Raw genomic sequence first — 18,925 nt, 5'->3', positions numbered from 1 at the left:
CTGTGGCCAGTTGCATTCCTTCCTTCTGGAACAATCTGTCTTGCGATTAATTGAAGTCTTCTAGAGGAACATTTGTGAGGACGTTAGAAGAGCATACTGTCCTGATGATGGCAATGCTGTTCAGTATTCAGGCCAATGGTTGGATGTCTCGCCTCCATATCTTTCCCTGCCTGCCACCCAAATTTAGTCTTTCTTCAGAAAGTGCCCATTCCTAACAATTCAAGGTGTTCCTGCCATCCTGGAAGGCACTTCTTCTGAGATATTGTGCCATGTAATTAATTCCCTTAGACGCACATGAGATCGAAGAAATAAAGCAAAAAAGAAGCAGGATCACACAGAATTTGCAGAGCGGTTTTGCTCTAAGAACATGACATCAGAATCAGTGGGTTTGAAGTTACGTTTATGTCTTTTTATATGCCAGGAAGAAATAAACTCTTCACAGTGTTGTACTAGCACTTTAAAAGATATCTTAATATAGATTTGTGAAGAAGAATGCTTGGGATTCCTTTGGCAGGTTACATATTAGGAGTATTAAACGGTGACATTAGAAATGTGATTCCACAGAACCTAAAATTAGGAAAGCTTCTGAAGATCTGAGACTTTGAGTCATTCTTTTTTCTCCGTATCAAATTTGATCTTCATTACTTTATCCAAAGCTACCAAAGCACGCTCAGGGAGAATTCTGGGGGGAAAAAACATGACAGGACCATTAAATAAAAACCTCAAAACCTGCTTAAATACAAGACCTTGATTTCACTGCTTGTTTTTTTGTCTATGCTATAACATGTATTTTAAATCTAACTCCCAATGCAGAAATTCAGCCCTTAAGCACCCTGCATACGTACACTTCCAGCAAAGGATACAATTTAACGTGAGATGGCATAAAAATCGTCTTTTGATTGCAGAGTATCCCATCCATGAGCTTACTTGCAACTTCTTCGGGTTTCAGAATAGGCAATAACCTGGAATTATAAGAAACAAGATTGTTGATGTTATTAATAGTGAAATATCAATTCATTATATTTGAAAAGAAGGGACTGGCAGGTCTTGTGGACTATAGCAATCTGTGATACTGATTCCATCTGCCCAAGCATGGTGGTGAGAAACCCATGGCTCCAGAGGTGCATGACCACGAGCCCCCCTTTTGCAGCTGACAGTATACCTTATTTTTATTCATGAGAATGCTTTTGGCCTTGCAGGCATTTTTCAGGAAAAAAAAGGGCATGGGGAGGGTGCAGCTATACTCCAGGGTATGGTTCAGAAGTCTGCCTACATTGCCCAGAAAAATAAAGGTGGAAGATGGAGTGAAAGACCTTCAGGGGATGGTGGGGGAGAAGCTCATCAGCTTTCCTCTGGTCACCAGGGTGTTTGACCGGGCAAACCCTTCCCATGGCAGCCATTTTGGGAGAGGCTCCACAACATGCTCTCCAGATTCTGTTGACTTCAAAAGGTTAACAATGTGCATCTAGACTAACTAGGCCCATCCTGACTCTTACCTTGACCGTGGGTTTTTAAAAAGCCCAGTATTTAAAAAAACTGGACAAAGGCAGGTGGTCTTGATCCCATCTTTTCCCAAAGCAGACAATTCTTTAGTGAAGCCTTTATGAAACCCTACAGCAGCAAACTTGCTTGAGCTAAACAGGAGGGGAGAGAAAATAGATTTATACGATTAGGGGAGAAAAGAATCTTATTTCTTTATTGTTAATTTTAACACATTTTTTCCCAGTGTGGTACTCAACTTGCACAATCCCAGACCAGTGTGGCTGAAGGCATATTTGTAATATTTATTTATTTCTTGCTTTTATATAGCCACCCATCTCACTTCTATATGATTCCGGGCGGCTTATAGAATTAAAACAAGAACAATCAATATAATGTATCCATTAAAAGAGTTAAAAACAATTAAAAACTATAACAACAAAAAGACAGGGAAGAATGCAGTCAAAGTTATACCAGGGCTCCACACTTCCATGCGATCTCCATGCCTGATAGCAAAACCAAGTTGTAAGGGTCTTCCAGAAGGCCAACAGGGTTGGGGCCAACCTCCCCTCGGAGGGAGTGATGTTCCAAAGTGCAGTTGCCACAGTAGAAAAGATCTGTATTCTCTTACACAGATCTGAGTTTCTCTGCAGGTGCTAGTTGTCACAGCTGCCTATGGCTCTATGAATATGCCCATATAAATCCTCTCATTGTGAAATCCTGTTTTATTTGTCTGCCATTATTTGTCTCCCTTCATGCACATGAGAGGAAGGCCAATGCAATTTGTCTCCCACTGATTCTATTCTCTGAACTAGCACGAAGCAAAAATGGTGCAAAAGAGCCATATAAATATCGACACAGTTCTTAAAATGATTCCCTTTCTTTCCCTTAGGTGCGTTTTTCCTCCAAAACAAACCACTTTTTGATTTTAACAGAAAAAAAACCTCTTATACGTACCAATAAGGCACCAGAAAAGGGACAGACAGAAACCCACCAGCTGATGCAACAGTGACAATATGACCATGGTTATTTTTCATCATAGCTGGCAGGAACGCTTTTGTTGTCTGCAATTAAGATTTCAAATGTGACCCAAAATACCCCACACATTGCCAGAGGCTTACATTTCTGGTATTTTTCAATCAAAACCACATACATTCTTAAATTGATTAATTCAAGAGCAAGCTATTTGTAATTAGACGATTTCTCCCTCACCAATTATTGGATGCAGTGGTGAACTTAGCAATTTTATACATACCGTGGTGTATGTGGGGCAGGAGTACTGATAAATACATAGGAATTAACTTTCTTAAAATGTATTATTTTTTCATATAATAGGAAATATTTAGCTGTAGTCATATACTACTGTATTTCTTTGAGAACCATTTATCTGGAATGATTTGGCTCTGGGTTTTAGTTATATTAGGTCTTTTCCATTCCAGCTTTAGACTCGGTTTTGGCACAGAGACAGCTCTAGTAGAGTTACCACAGTACTCTCTAGGCCAGAGCAGTACACTTTATGGGATCTTCACGGAACAGCCCTTGAAAAAAGTCTGGTGTGAGGGAGTGAAGTTGGGAAAGGTGGCTTCAGCCAGGCAGAAACACCTCTCAACCCATTTCCCTCATACATTCATTCAATAACCCACAATGTTACTCACGGCGTTCCAGCTACCTGTGATAATTAAGCTACACCCTAGGGTTTTCAAGGATGTGCTAACATCTAGAGGCTGCCTCACCCCACCCAGGCCCTTACCTTAAAAAAACAAATGCTAAGAGTGAAGTGGTGTGTATAGGAAAAAGGTGATAAGCAAACGGCACACAGATAGGGAAGTGGAGGAGATATCTGGAAATTGGCAGGTATCACAAGCGGGCAAGAGGACTGTCATTCAACTGCCAGGACCACAAGTTATGGTGATCAGCATTTCCTGGTGGGAGTCCCTCCTGGAGCTTGGGGCTTGTCATGAGCACCGTTGAGCTGAATGCATCAGCACAACGGCACACATGACAATACCTCGGAAACTAGAGGAAGGGATTTAAAGATAAGCAAAGCACGCACAACAACAGACACAGACCCCGAGGAGAAGAGAACGACCCCGGCCGTATGAACCAGCCATTAGAACACAAAGGCGGAAGAAAGAATGACAAAGACACGGCGGATCACAAGGCACACCTGAAGCTGTCAGCAGGAACGCAACAGATATCGCCCAGCTGACAGCAATCACCGGCTGGAGGAAGAAAACGATTATGAGCGAAGCCCAGGGCACCAGCAGGGGCCCCGCGACCCCTCACCTACCGGCAATGAAGCATACAGGACTTGGGGGGATGACACAACCCAAGGTGGGGGGGGGGCGCTGACCAGCGTGGGCTATTTAAACCCCGCACCGGTGCGCTCCCTTCACTCTCAGCTTTTTCTAGCTATGCACTATGCTGAAATAAACCTGAACCTGCTCTTCCCTGAATCAGTCTGTGTTTTACTCAGTAGTAGGCAGTGCATGACATAAAGCTGAGAGTCATAAACTCAGCCTCGCCAAGCTCCACCGGACAACAACAAGCCGCGGGAGGAACAGACGGCGAGAAGAACCCGAGCGGAGGGCGATGGAGCCGACGCGTCGCAGCCAGGACGGGCGAGCCGCACGGCGAGAAGCGGAGGAGGACTGACAGAGGCCAGAGGCAACGTGGACACCAGGAGCCACGGACACCCTCCCGGCCCATCCAGAGCCTCAGCCCCACCCCCGGAGGGAAGCGGAGGCGACCCGACCACGGGAGGGAGCAACATACCTCCCGAGACCCGCGGAGACCTCCCCGCTCCACATCGCACCCCAGCCACAGGCGTGGAGCTTCAGCCCAACTGCAACAAACGCGGTGGAGGACGGAGAGGCGAACCAGCCGATTCGCTCCCAAGTCGAGGGAGCTGACCAGCGGACAGAAACGCCTGAACCCCACCGGTGGCCCAACTATGCGGAGACGCCGACCAGTCCGATCACAGCCGCGGCGCGGACCTCGGACCGAGAAACGCAAGCCAGACTCACGGCCATGGAGGCCCAACTAAGGGACCTCGGGACCATGCTGCAGTCGCTGATGTCCTCCATGCCTCACAACCACATTCCCGTGCAGGTACACACCCCTATTCAAACCCCGAGCGGGTCTTGGCACCCCCATAGGCCAAATGCTAACCAGCAAGCGTCCCTGGTGGACAAAGCCATGGGATGGGAAGCGAGGAGAGGGGATCCACCAAACACCAGGGCCCCAAAGGACTTCCCCATTTTCTTCGACGGGAACCCCGCGAAGCTGTCGTTTTTCATCACAAACGCCAGGGAGTTCATGGGGCGGCATGGACACTCCTTTGACTCCGAAGCGGACAAGATCGCAGCCATGGCGATCAAGTTACAAGACAGGGCGGCGGACTGGTACGTCCAAATGTACGAGTCCAATTCCCCCGCCCTCTCTGACTTCCACGCCTTCATCACTGAGATGAAGCACTATTTTGAGGACCCGCTAGCCAAGGAGAGGGTTAAAAGCGCACTTCAAGCCCTCAAACAGGGCGCACGAACTGTCGCGGACTATGCCCTCGAATTTAAAGCCCTCGCAGGGAAGATTAACAACTGGTCCGAGACTACCCTGCTAGAGATGTTCAAAAGGGGCCTCAACCGCGAGGTACTCCAATGGGCACTCTACCGCGACGACCCGGAGACACTGCAAGGCTGGATCTACCTAGCGGGGAGACCGGAACACGCGCACCGCACTTTCTTAATGGCGACGGCAGAGGACAAAACAAACACCAGCCCAAAGGTACCCACGCTACACTTGGGGCCGGCCGGTCCCACGTATCAAAAGAAGTTTACTCGCGGACCCTGCGCGAAGTGCGGAAAAATGGGGCACAAAGCGGCAGATTGCTTCTCCAACCGAACACTAACTAGCGCTCCCAAACCCGCACCGAAAACGACGTTAAAACCAACTAACCCGCCGCCGCCCCCCCACCGCCGGATGACCGGAGCCACAGCGACACCGGACGAAGACTGGGACGCTTACTTGGCGGGGGAGGACGCCGAAGTCCCAGACCGGCCGGCGGGAAACGCTTCCCGCCTGCCTTAAAACGCGCCGCGAGGCAGGTGGTGGGACAGGGGCGCGAAACACGTAGACAGAGCGACGAAAGCTCCGTAATAATGGGGTCAATCAGGCTTTCCGTCAGCAACAGAGCCACCACGGCCGCGGCGCTAGTGGACTCGGGGTGCTCCAAGAACATGATCCACCCCGACATAGTTGCCAAGCTCGACCTGCCTTGCCTCCCCCTCCCCACGCTGCTGGCTTTCCACCAGCTGGACGGCTCAACAGCGGGAGGGAAACCAGCCACGACGCAGACCGAGCTGGTCACCCTGCAAATGGGCACCCACACCGAGCGAACATCGTTTGTGGTAACCTACATAGGGCGGCCCATCGTAGTCTTAGGAATACCGTGGCTCGCGACCAACAACCCACGCACTAACTGGAAGACCCGCACCTTCCAATTTGACGACGGCACGTACTGGGTGCCAGTTCCGGCGGGCAGGATCAACCCCACGGTGGGACGGGCAGAGGCGGCAGCCCAGGACAACACAGCAACCCCAGAAGACCTACCTGAGCAATATGCTGATTTCTCAGAGGTCTTCGGAGAAGAGGAGGCGGACCAACTACCCCCCCACCGCAAGACGGACTGTAGAATTGAGCTGCTTCCCGATGTCCCCTTACCCAGGCCGAAGATTTACTCAATGACCCCGAAGGAGATGACAACCCTCCGGGAGTTCATCGATAAAAACCTGGATAGGGGTTTCATAGAGCCGGCATGCTCACCGGTCGGAGCGCCCGTCTTATTCTGGGAGAAAAAAGATGGCACCCTACAGCTCTGCACCGACTACCGGGGCCTCAACGCGGCGTCCCTATTCAATAAATACCCCCTACCCCTCGTGAAAGACATGCTCGCCCACCTGTCCACGGGTAGAGTATTCTCCAAGCTGGACCTTCGCGAGGCGTATTACCGGATCCGAATCAGGGAGGGGGATGAATGGAAAACAGCGTTCAACTGCCCCCTAGGCGCCTTTCAGTACAAGGTGCTGCCATTCGGACTAGCAGGGGCCCCGGGAGTGTTCATGCAGCTCATCAATGAGGTACTGCATGAACACCTGTTCAAAGGGGTACTAGTCTACATAGATGACGTCCTCATCTACACCCAGACGCACGAAGAACACGTAACCCTAGTCAGACAAGTCCTCGAGAAGCTAAGAAGGGCGAAACTCTATGCCAAGCCCTCAAAGTGTGAATTCCATAAAGCACGCCTAGACTACCTGGGGTACCGAATCTCCGGGGAAGGCATAGAAATGGACCCCGCAAAAGTCGAGGCGGTGGTGAATTGGGAACGCCCACGTAACAGGCGCCAACTCCAAAGCTTCCTCAGCTTCGCGAATTTCTACAGGTCATTCGCATGGGGGTTCGCGGAGATAGCCCTCTCCCTAACAGACCTCCTCAAAACTAAAGGAGTTGGGGACACACGGCGAGCCAAGAACCCAGGGACAGTACTAAATTGGACTCCCGCGTGTCAGACAGCGTTCAACAGGCTGAAAGCGCTGTTCACCACGGAGCCAATCCTCGCACATCCGGACCCAGAATGGCCGTTCGTGGTCCAAGCGGACGCCTCAGACTTCTCCCTGGGGGCCATACTGCTCCAAAAGGACCCCACAGGAATCCTGAAGCCATGCGCCTACCTGTCAAGGAAATTCTCGGAGACGGAAAGGCGCTGGCACGTATGGGAGAAGGAAGCGTTCGCGGTAAAATCGGCGCTAGAAACATGGAGGCATCTACTGGAAGGAGCCACCCAACCATTCGAGGTCTGGACAGACCACCGGAACCTCGAGGCCCTCTGGACGCCCAGACGCCTCAGCCCGAAACGGGTCAGATGGGCCCAATTTTTCAGCCACTTTAACTTTCAACTGAAGTTCATGCCAGGCAAAAAGAACTTCCTGGCTGACGCCCTCTCCCGACTGCCCCAAGACGAAGAGCCCATCCCAGATATGATTGGGACGGTCCTATCCGCCTCCCAGCTGGGGATGGCTGTGACCACCCGGAGCGGCGCTCAGAAATAGCTCGACCCGTCTCAACCGACGGCAAGCCAACCAGCGACCAGATGGCACCACCCGCGACTGCCAGGAGGAATACGCGCGGACCTCACCGCCGCCCTCAAAACCGACCCATGGCTACTAGCAAACCCTGACAAGGTGACGGTGGCACAGGACTTAGCATGGGGTGAAGGTAGAATATATGTCCCGGACTCGCAGCGCCAGGTGATCCTGCGCAGATCACACGACAGCAAACAAGCGGGACACTTCGGGTTTCTAAAGACCCTACATCTAACACGACGACAATTCTGGTGGCCCGCATTGAGACGGGACGTGAAGGCCTACGTAGCGTCCTGCCTGATATGCGCGATGGCCAAACGGGCACCGGGTAAGCCCCCGGGACTCCTACAAACGGTGGCGGAGCCCTCCCGACCATGGGAGGAAATCTCCATGGATTTTATACCACCCAGCCAGAAGAAAACATTTGGGTGGTGAAAGACTACTTTTCGAAACAAGCACACTTCATCCCCTGCTCATCAGTCCCGTCCACCCAGCAACTGGCTAAACTCTTCCTTATACACGTGTACAGGTTACACGGATGTCCCGTACACGTGGTGACCGACAGGGGCACACAATTCACCTCGAAATTCTGGCGGGCTTTCCTAAAACTGATTGGGACCCAACAAGCCCTATCCACGGCCTGGCATCCCCAGACGGACGGAGCCACAGAGATCCTCAATGCCACCCTAGAACAATTCATACACTCATATACCAATTACCACCAAGATGACTGGGTCGACCTGCTTCCGTTCGCAGAAGTCGCATACAATAACGCCGTTCACACAAGTACAGGGAAAACCCCATTCGAAGTAGTCTCCAGGCGCGAGTTCATACCCATACCGGAGCTACCGCAACCCCCGGGACCCCAAGTGGGTGCTAGTGACTGGGGACGGAAGATAGCGGAATCATGGCCAATAATCACGGCAGCTCTGAAGGAAGCACAGTTGGCCTACAAACAACAGGCCGACAAGCACCGGCGGCAGCAACCGACATTCCAGGCAGGGGATATGGTCTACCTATCCACCAAATTTATGAAATCACCTCAACCCTCGAAGAAACTGGGGCCTAAGTATATTGGGCCGCTTCGAGTAACACAGATAGTGAACCCGGTGGCAGTACGCCTGGACCTGCCGCACAATCTAAGGAGACTCCACCCGGTATTCCACACCAGCCTCCTGAAACCAGCAACCACCTCCTGATGGCACCCAAGCACGCCACTGCCCTCCCCAGTGATGATCGACGGCCAACAACATTTTGACGTAAAAGAAATACTCGATTCCCGCCGTCAACAGGGCACACTACACTACTTAGTGAAATGGAAACACTTCCCCCACCCAGAATGGGTGGCGGCTCAACACGTCAAGGCACCGGACCTGACCCGAGCATTCCACACGACGTACCCCGACAAACCAAAGGGGCACCCAGCCGAACCGGCCCCTAGAACACACTTCCCCCCTCGGGCCTCCCCCCCCACCCGCCTCGCCCCCAGGGGAAGGGGCCCCCCAAGCCTGCGACTTGAGTAGACCTCCTCCCCCCTGGGACTCACCCTCCCCCCGCCCTCCCCGGGCCCACTGGGGAGAGAAGATTGGTCATAAGTGCATCGCCAGGGGGCAAACACCCAGGATGCACACATGACAAAACGACGAACATCAACATAAACAAGCAACAAAACAAAAAGATAAGGATCCTACCTGGAGCTGAAAAGCACCCGACCAGCCACGCCTCCTCTCACGACGAACTGAGCACGAACAAGCAGGGTGTGGTCGAGGCATGCGCACTCGCAGGGTGTGGTCGAGGCATGCGCACTCGGAACACACCCAAAAGATGGACATGAGGTAGAGGGCGGAGCGAGGGGAGGGGTAAAAGCACTCCGGCGGGGGGAAAAAAAAAAAAAAACTTTTGACAGCTCTCCTGGGAAAAACCGGAATGCCGGGGGGGGGCACTATTCGAAAGGGGGGCAGTATGTCATGAGCACCGTTGAGCTGAATGCATCAGCACAACGGCACACATGACAATACCTCGGAAACTAGAGGAAGGGATTTAAAGATAAGCAAAGCACGCACAACAACAGACACAGACCCCGAGGAGAAGGGAACGACCCCGGCCGGATGAACCAGCCATTAGAACACAAAGGGGGAAGAAAGAACGACAAAGACAGGGCGGATCACGAGGCACACCTGAAGCTGTCAGCAGGAACGCAACGGATATCGCCCAGCTGACAGCAATCACCGGCCGGAGGAAGAAAACGATTATGAGCGAAGCCTGGGGCACCAGCAGGGGCCCCGCGACCCCTCACCTACCAGCAGTGAAGCATACAGGACTTGGGGGGATGACACAACCCAAGGTGGGGGGGGGGGCAATGACCAGCGCGGGCTATTTAAACCCCGCACCGGTGTGCTCCCTTCACTCTCAGCTTTTTCTAGCTATGTACTATGCTGAAATAAACCTGAACATGCTCTTCCCTGAATCAGTGTCTGTGTTTTACTCAGTAGTAGGCAGCGCATGACAGGGCTTTGCCAGGAGCTCGGCAGCAGCTAGAAGAGGAGCAACCACACTGAGACAGCACCTCAACCTATCTAGTGCAAGAACTTTTGGAAGGGGCAAAGATTGTGCTGGCATTATGGAATCTTCTTGAGTTGGTTCTTCCTTTGTTCTTCCTGTTCTCTGTCCCAGCCCATTTTTTGGCTTTCATATTGTCATACCTCACTTTTGTTTGCAGAGTTTTCTGCTGCCAGAAACTGTTTTACGGGCAGATGAGCCCCATCCTAAACTTCCCTAATGACACACCCTAATGGCACGCTAAGCTAATATAGGCTCAGTTAAACTTGAGCACTCTATTACTATTATCTACTGTATAAAGTTTAAACTCTCAGTGATACCTACCCAGTGATGAGCTAGAATGTTGACATCAAATATTTTTTCTATTTGCTTGTCCTGGATGGAAAGGAGATCTCCTGTTGGTGCCACACCGGCATTATTCACTAAGATAGTAACATCTCCAACATCTTTTCTCACCTTTAAAAGTAAGAAACAGAAATTATTGTACTTTGCACTGTTTAAAGTTGGTCTTCTTTTTTCTTTTGTGCTGCCATACACATCTTGCACAGGCTGAAAGGCACAGTAAAGATTGAATGTTTGAAAAGAAAAAAACCCACACACTTACAAATTCTAGATCAGTCCCAGCATTCTCCAGATGTGCTGGGACTGTAATTCAGTATGTTGGCTCTAAAATTTGGGGAGCTGCAGTCTCAACGTATCTGGATAGCCAAGGAAGGCTGATGTAGAGGGTAGGTGACACGGTCGGCCGATACGTACAGTGACTCTCTGAAGAAGCTATTTCTGTAAAACTGGAAGTATTCTGTTTTTGTTTTAAAATTTTGTTGGCTGCTTTGACTGCTTGCCAGGGTAGAGAGGCGAGGTGTACATGAAATAAGCAAGCAAGAATTCACAGGATCTCACTGACCAAAATGTGACCCTGAAAAGCAAACATAGCAGCATTTCTATGTTCCATTTCTTTCTTCAAGTAGCAATAGGTGAGAGAACCAGGAGAAAATTCATCTGCAGAAATCCCTACATGATGTGGACTCATCCCAAGACTGATAACAATATATTGGGAGTCCTTGACTTATGACAACAACTGGAACTGGACTTTCCATCGCTAAGCAATACGGTCATAAAGTGTGACCACATCGCTTCGCGATGGCAATCCCTACAGTCCTGGTTGCTGTCATCAACTGAATCCCATGGTCATTAGGCAAGGCAACTTCCTGACAGCTTTCCACAACTAAAGTCAGTGGGTACCCGACAGGAGGTTGCAAGTTCCAGGCCTGCAGGCAGGTAAGAGTCTGCTACCAGGTGGGGGAGGGAGTGAGGAGGTGCGTGTGGGTCCGTGGGGCTGCAGGGGAGGTCAGGGAAGGCATGTGAGAAGTGCCACACAGCACAGGGAGGGCGCTCGAGGATGTGAGGGAGGGTTGGGGAGGGTGTGTGAGGGTTTGCGAGAGGTGTCGCATGGGTCAGGGAGGATGAAAGAGTGTGCAAGAGGTGTGGGTCAGGGAGGATGTGTGAGAAGCACTGGTCGGGGAGCGCGTATGAGGGTGCACGAGTGCCTGGCACTGCAGAAGTGCAGAAGGGCTGGGGAGGGTGTGCGGGTGGGGGAGACTTACCTCAGTGACTTTCAACCTTCCCTGCTGGCTCCCACATTGACTTTCTAGTGAAACCAGCAGGGAAGGTTGCAAATGGTGATCCTGTGATCGTGGGGCGCTTGGCAACCAGTCATAAGTGCGAACAGGTTGTCAAGCACCCAGATGGTGATCACGTGACCACGGGGCTTCTGGGAGAGCCAGAATTCCAAGCACTGGTCATAACCGCCATTTGTTCAGCGCCTCGTAACTTGAAACAGTCATTGACCAAATGGTTGTAGGTCAAGGACTACCTGTAAAAGTCTATTTTTCAATATTCCTGATGTTTCCAACTTTTGCAGACTGGTAGGTATGCTTGAAATTTTGAGAACTTGTTGTGAAGACTCTCAGAAAATGGTTGATTAAGGGCCTTTCCATTCACAAAATTACTACCATGAGAACCTCACCAATCACCAACCATCACTTTACCAGAATGCTTCTCTCTAGCTTCTCTCCTCCAACAAGCTCCCGACCTCTGCTTAACTTCGTTCTTCTTCTGGACAAGGGGGCAGTCTCTGAAAGGCAGCACTTGGTAGCAACTCTACATCAGCTTCATTTTTTAAGAAGCTTTATGGGGGCAACCAGGACCGAGAAGCCTTCCTCAAAGTAAAGATTATGCTTGAGGCTGGCATTTTACTTTGCAGCATAACAACTTCCTTTTTTAAAACATTTTTTTAAATCAAGAGTATTTCTAAGGCAGGTGTTGCAGAAAGCTTGGTGAGGACCATGAGAAGTGTTTGCCAGCACATTGGCACCCCCACACTCTGCACTCTGGACAGCAAATCTAGCCAGTTTTGGAACTCTCCGCTCAGGCAAGACATAAGGAATTTTGTATTCATCTATAGGTTTTTTATATTAATTTCTATCAATAAAGACTAAGAAATGAAAGAACCGGAAAATCTTTGATCATTGTTATACAGTAACTATATTGTGCTACGTAGGAAATATACCAATTTCTAAGCTCATTACAATGTGATATTCTTTTTTTGAACAGCTTCTTTTCCAAAGCTTCATGAAAGGAGGGGAAAGAACAGACATTTACAGAATTCTCACTTTCTCGGCCGCACAGTAGATTTCCTCCTTCGAACTGCAGTCTACCACAGAAGGATATGCTTTGGCTCCCAGCCGTCTGCATTCTTCAGCTGTTTCCTCTACACCAGGCTACAATGAGCAGGAAAGGTTAATGCATCAAAGAAGAGGAGAAGGTTACTGTGAGCAAGACTGTAGCTCCAGGATTGAAAGTTAGTGTATGACCAAACCAAGATAGACATTCTGAACAGTAATGGATGGGCCTCTCTGAAAGGACACTCCCTTCCGCATGGACCGGTCTGTTAACGGGGCAATGGTAGAGGCTCTTTGTCTTGGCTACTTCATCCCCACTTTTCCAACTGTTTCCAGTGAATAGTCAGCACTTGGTGGCCACTACGCTTGTTTAGTTTTCACCGGGGAATTCATTATGCCACGTAAATAGTGATTTTAAAGCAGAAGGACGAATTCGGGTCATGTAGACTTCGTATGATCACCTATAAAATCCCATTCAAATGTATGGAGCACTGGGACTCATCTCCACGGCAGATGTGCTTGGTCTGAGTAACCTCCATTGCAATGTATTGGGTCATCCCTACTAAAGATATCATCAATAAAATTACATCTTTGTTTCTCAGTTAAGTTTGAGGCTGTAATCCTAGACTCTCTCAAACCTGCTGGGAATCTTCCTGGGCAACCCAAAGCATTCTCTCTTTCTTAAGCATGCATAGGGCACATTCCATGTCAGTAACACCTTTCGCCCATTGAATGCTATGCCGTCTAGATAATTCCCTTTCCCTAGCTTCATCCCATCCACTAATCAGTAATTCTACAAGGTAAAGTTTGACCCTGGAGTTAATGAACGGAGGCACCTTGCAGAAATTAGGTTGTCTTATTTCTGTTATGTAAACAGGACTCTTCATAGGAGGGAGGGTCAAAAATGTTAAGATGGCATCCATGACCACATACCTGAAGCCCCATCCATAAAGGGCCAGAGCTTTCATTGCACGGCTGTGGACACAGTCTTGACTCCTTTTACTCCCCAGAATACCCCAGTATGTAAATCACATTTTCTTCCTTGTGTTTCATGTTTTATACAACTTTGCCAGAGCTACAACAAAACAAGCAACTAACAGCAAAATTTACCCTAAACTGTTTATACAAACACATGTGTTCTTGTCCACACACACATATATACACAAACACAAACATTCTGCAGTTGTAAGAAAAACTTCCTTTGTTCCTTTATTTGGAAGGAAACAGCATTTTGCTGCAGAAAAAGATGGCATTCAAAACATTAAAATAATAAAACTAGCACCTGCAATTGGTCAACCACCAGTAGCACCTGTCAGTAGCCAATCGTCTTGAAAAAGCTAAGCAGGGTTGCAATGGGATATATGCGGAAGGGAGATCTCCCAGAAGTAGCAGGTTGTGGACTACATTGGAAGGTTGGAAAAATAATTCCAGATATTATTGTCAAAAAAACCAGTAAGGACTGTCCATGGAGTAAGCAGAAGACAAGGCTGGCCTCAGGGAACCTCGACCTTTAAACTGTGGCATGGGCTACACCCCCCCATTCTCCAAACTCTTGTCTCCCATGTACATATTTACAGCATTTTTATACTGCCCATATCAGTCAAACATAAAAACAATCCATACAACAAAATACCATAAGACCCCCCTCCTCCAGTGTACAAACCTATACAAGCGTATGCAAGAACAAACAGCAGCAGCCCAGTCACCACTGAGCTTCAAAAGCCTGTCTGAATGAAAGCGTTATCACAGGCTTGTGAAATGTCTGTGAGGAGGAGCCTTGGCACACCTCTAAGTTTAAATGTAAATTCTTGATTTGCTTTAAAAAGGACAGCGTACCCAAAGATGCAACAATGTGAAACACGGCTCACCGTAAAGAATTAAGGTCAAGTATATAGGAAATCCATGGAAATTCTTTGCTGAATAAGAATGAAGGTTGGCTCAGCACTGGATGAGCAGGTTCAAAGTCTTCATTGCATGCACCAGTCCAAGGCTTTTGGGCCCTTTCCTACAGCCTTCCCTTTGCTTTTACAATCCCTCCCTCCCAGCAAGGCTTTTTAGAAAAGAAGGAGCAGCCTGACCCCAGTCCAAATATATTTTCCCCAATGCTCTGAAATAATGTACAGTATGAAGAGGGCCACCTGATTTACCCTTTCTACAGAGTAAACTGCGGTGGACGCTAGGTAAACGTGCTTTAAGCTCTTTGAGAGGAAACTTTATTTCTGTTAATTACACACACTTGCTTCCACAAGCAGCTTACAACCTTTCCAAACATAACAGAAAGCAGGTTTCCATTGAAATCGGTTCCACAGAAATCTTTAGATCTTATTTCCAGGAATGTTTGTGAGCGTTTTGCTTGTTCTTCGTTTCTCTCTCCCACTCCGCCCCCCCCCCCCGCCTCTTTTAATTCCCTAATTCTAAAGGAGAACAATTGCTATGTTGTACCTTGTTTATGTCCCAGAGAACCAATCGGCTCCCGTGTTTGGCAAATTCAAAGGCTGTGAGTCTTCCGATGCCGTGTGCAGCTCCAGTGATAAGGACAATTTCACCAGTGACAGATTTCCTCTTCACAGGAATAAAACATTTCACCAAAGCTTCAATATAGGAATAGATTGTAATGACCAAAAACCAGAGGAGATCAAATATTAGAGGCATCCTTGCTTCCTTCTACAAAGAATCCCCTGCGATTTGACCGGCCCTGGGTTGGACTATGCAACTCCACCCTATGCAAATCTACTTACAAAATAAAGCAGAGGAGTAAGGAGATCCACTTTTCAAAGTAGATGACAATCAGCAGGCTGGCACAGAGCTATCACTTAGGGGTGCTTCCAAATAAGCCTTTTTCTTTTCAGCAGTTCTGACTCACCCAGAGTATTTTATGATAGGATAAATGGTGGTATTATTCAATTCTTCCATTCCTTCTTCTATTAAAAAAAATACAGAATAGCTGACTTCTGGTGAGGGAATGGTAGCTTGAGATGTGTCTTCGTAATCCCCCCGGTAGACCAGTCAGCGTGGATTGTTTTTTTTGGGCTCAGGCAGGTTTTCCGAGAGCTCAGAAGTGTTTTCTGGATTAAGGAGAACCCCAGGAATCTCCCTGTGTGCTCTCCGGATGGCTAGTCACAGCCAGAAGACCGCAAAACTCTGTTCGCTCGGAGGCGGGATTATCATCTCTTCCTAAGCTGCGCTGAGGCTGAAAACAGGCTCTAAAGCTGCCCACCCCATTTCTAAAACACAATTTTCCCCCTGTTTGTTATTAAAGACAGGCTTTTTACAAGAAAAAAAATGAGGAACCTCTTGGTGATTTTAATTATTTTTAGAATTTATTAATTTGGAAATTTGACTTTTTAAATAATTAAATCATAATGTGGGGACTTAAAGATTGTTGTTTGCTTGCTGCTATTTTTTTTAATGTTTTGAGGATTATAAAAGATCTACCTACTTCACTGAATCTGCGGAGCTGAATTCTGATCTGAATTCTGCTTTTACTTTCCCGTGAGAATGGCTTCTGTTTACACTTTATTTCATGTTTATAGAAGACTTCCTGAAGATTAATGTCAGAATCCACAATCAAATGATCGATGAATCGTTTGACCGTGTTCATCTGCCATGATAAGTCAACACGTGTCAAGTGCCGATGGGGAGGGGGAACCAGCAAGACGTGTGAAAGTATACCGTTTGGGCTAACCAGGAGAGTCAAGATTGTACCAGCAGAAGACATCTGTGCTTGGCATGCATGGCCGTTGGAATTAGATGGGAAGAATAGAAAGGGGGGTGGAGTGTGATTGCTTGCTTTTAATTAGGTAGTTTAGGTGGGAATCTTCAATCACAGCCTTTTTCCTTGATCTGTACACATTCTCAATAAATCTGAATTCTGCATATGTTACTTGTGCATGAGTCGGACTATTATTGGGATCCAAAGGGTCACATTCTTACAATTAACTGAAGGACTTTCTCAATCTCCTGCCTAATGCACGTTTGAGGCACTAGAGGGCACAGTAATGTTCTATGGAGGGACATTGAAGAAATCAAAGCAATCTTCAAAGAATTTTATCTTAGGGTTACCCATGTCCAGGAACATCTATCAGAACTTGTGGAATCTAAAGTTTACCAACAAACTGAAGAAGATGACAAGGGTGAAAACTACTTTGAGAATAATACTCCTTCCTTAAAGAAGAAAATGAGGATTAATGTTTTGAATCCAAAAAGTGAAGGGAGGAAAATTGACCTCTGGAATGTTAACCCTAATCTTGAAGAAGGAAAAGCTCTGGGTGTAAAGGGAGAGATGGAAATGGCCGCATTCCTGGAATATTGAAAGCAAAGAAAAGAATCAAGCTTCAAGGGCTGGAAGGTTTCTGAAGATTATTTGGACTTCACAAGGCAGGCTGCTAAATTTGAGATTTGTAAGGAGAAAGCCCTGTCTCTAATACTAAGACAGGTAAATGCCTTGAAGTGGGATAATTGTATGATTGTGTTTATCAGGATAGTCTCTTAAAGGTTTAGATGGATGCTTTTTGCTTTTGGGATAATGACTTTATTTTGGGTAAAAGGATATTAATAAGGTTCTTGTTTAAATATGTAATGTATATAAATGCTTTGGTCAATTGCATAAATATGTTTATTAGGATGTAGAGTGCATTGCAGTAACCCAGTTGGGAGGTGACCAGGGCATGAGTGACAGCGAGCAGAGCCCCCTGATCCAGGAACAGGCGCAACTGGTGTGCAACACGAAGCTGTGCAAATGCCCTCCTAGCCATGACTGCCACCTGCTCTTCAGTCAGGACTCATGAGTCCAGGAGGACCCCCAGATTGCACACCAGGTCTGTCTGGGGCAGTGCCACCCCATCCAGCACCAAAAATGGCATAGTCTCCAGACCACAAAGGCATTCCTACCATCAATGATGAGGAATAACCAGGGTCAGATTGTCACTTTGGCTTCTGCTGGGGTGTGATGATTGCCTTAGCCTAAATAAAACTCCCAGACTCAGAATCTTGATTCAGGTTCTTGGTTTATTTAGAAAAGAGTGCAAACATGTAAAAAGCTGAGAATGAGGAAAGCGCGCCCAAACTCAAACTAAATAGCGTCTTTGCAAACATCACTCCACCCCCTCCCTCACAAGCAGCCCTCCCCACATTCCCAGGTGCTCCTAACGAGCTCCGCTGATCAACGGGCTAAAAGACCTTGACATTTAAGAGATAGCCCAAACACATTCCTCCCTGGCACAATCCAGCCCGTTTACTGTACAAGTTTCCCAGCAGTACCCTCCCAACCAGTACACATATCAGCACCATGGCAAGCGAACCGTTACGATGTAATAACACCTGAACGGTGAACATGACATGGGGGTCATATTGTAGCTCCTTTTCTCTTGGCTTATTGGTATGCATTGGACAGGTATGGCTAGTTAGCAGAAAGGATTTTTCCAGTTCAATTATTGGAAAAATATTCTGGAGAGTTTATGTTACCATTAGCCAACATGTATCAGACTGTTTTTTTCCCTTCTTTTTCCTCAGTATTTGCATGGTAACAGCATTGCTGCTTATATCACAAACCCCTTGAACTCAATAGCATGTCCTGCATGTAGCTTTAGACCCCCAATCCGCTGAGACGATCCAGAAGGATACGGTGGTCAATGGTATTGAAAGCCACAAAGAGGTCAAATAGGGCAAGGCGCGACCAATGCTGTATCCTCAAAATAGAGTCATATTTTTGCAGCCTCTCTGAAGCCCAATAGACAAGTCATTCCATAGAAGAGGAACATCACTAAACAGCTTGACTACAAGGTCCATATAGATGGCATTACCTTGGTGCAGGGAATCTTTATAAGCCTTCTTCCTCCGCTCTTACTGGATGGGCAGATTCAACCTGGAGAAGGTGGTCTCAAAGATATCCAGGTCCTGAGCCTTGAAAGGCTTTCATGATGACAATCAGCATCGTGAATTATATTGGAAGCTAACTAGCAGCCAGTACTGCCAGTTAGCTTCCAGGTACAGTTGCTGTAGCAGTGGTGTTACATGGATGAACCCTGGCATGTCTATACCTATCCTGGCAACTGCATGCTGCGC

At 47.9% G+C, this 18,925-nt stretch overlaps 1 protein-coding gene across 1 annotated transcript; it reads right to left on the bottom strand.

Moving 5' to 3' along the window:
* Positions 1-444: 444 nt before the first annotated feature.
* Positions 445-15,556, bottom strand: LOC134502381 (estradiol 17-beta-dehydrogenase 11-like). Its single transcript, XM_063310715.1, has 7 exons — positions 15,305-15,556; positions 12,854-12,961; positions 10,506-10,637; positions 2,437-2,543; positions 1,497-1,634; positions 846-962; positions 445-682 (listed from the first exon to the last, which is right to left on the bottom strand). Exons 1-7 carry the CDS (start codon positions 15,512-15,514, stop codon positions 607-609), a joined length of 888 nt encoding a protein of 295 aa, XP_063166785.1. The 5' UTR covers positions 15,515-15,556; the 3' UTR covers positions 445-606.
* Positions 15,557-18,925: the final 3,369 nt, after the last annotated feature.

Source organism: Candoia aspera, chromosome 8 (genome assembly GCF_035149785.1).
Source record: "Candoia aspera isolate rCanAsp1 chromosome 8, rCanAsp1.hap2, whole genome shotgun sequence".
Classification (NCBI taxonomy): Eukaryota; Metazoa; Chordata; class Lepidosauria; order Squamata; family Boidae; genus Candoia; species Candoia aspera.
Note: the sequence above shows the minus strand (reverse complement) of the source record. Positions and strands in the feature narration are given on the sequence as shown.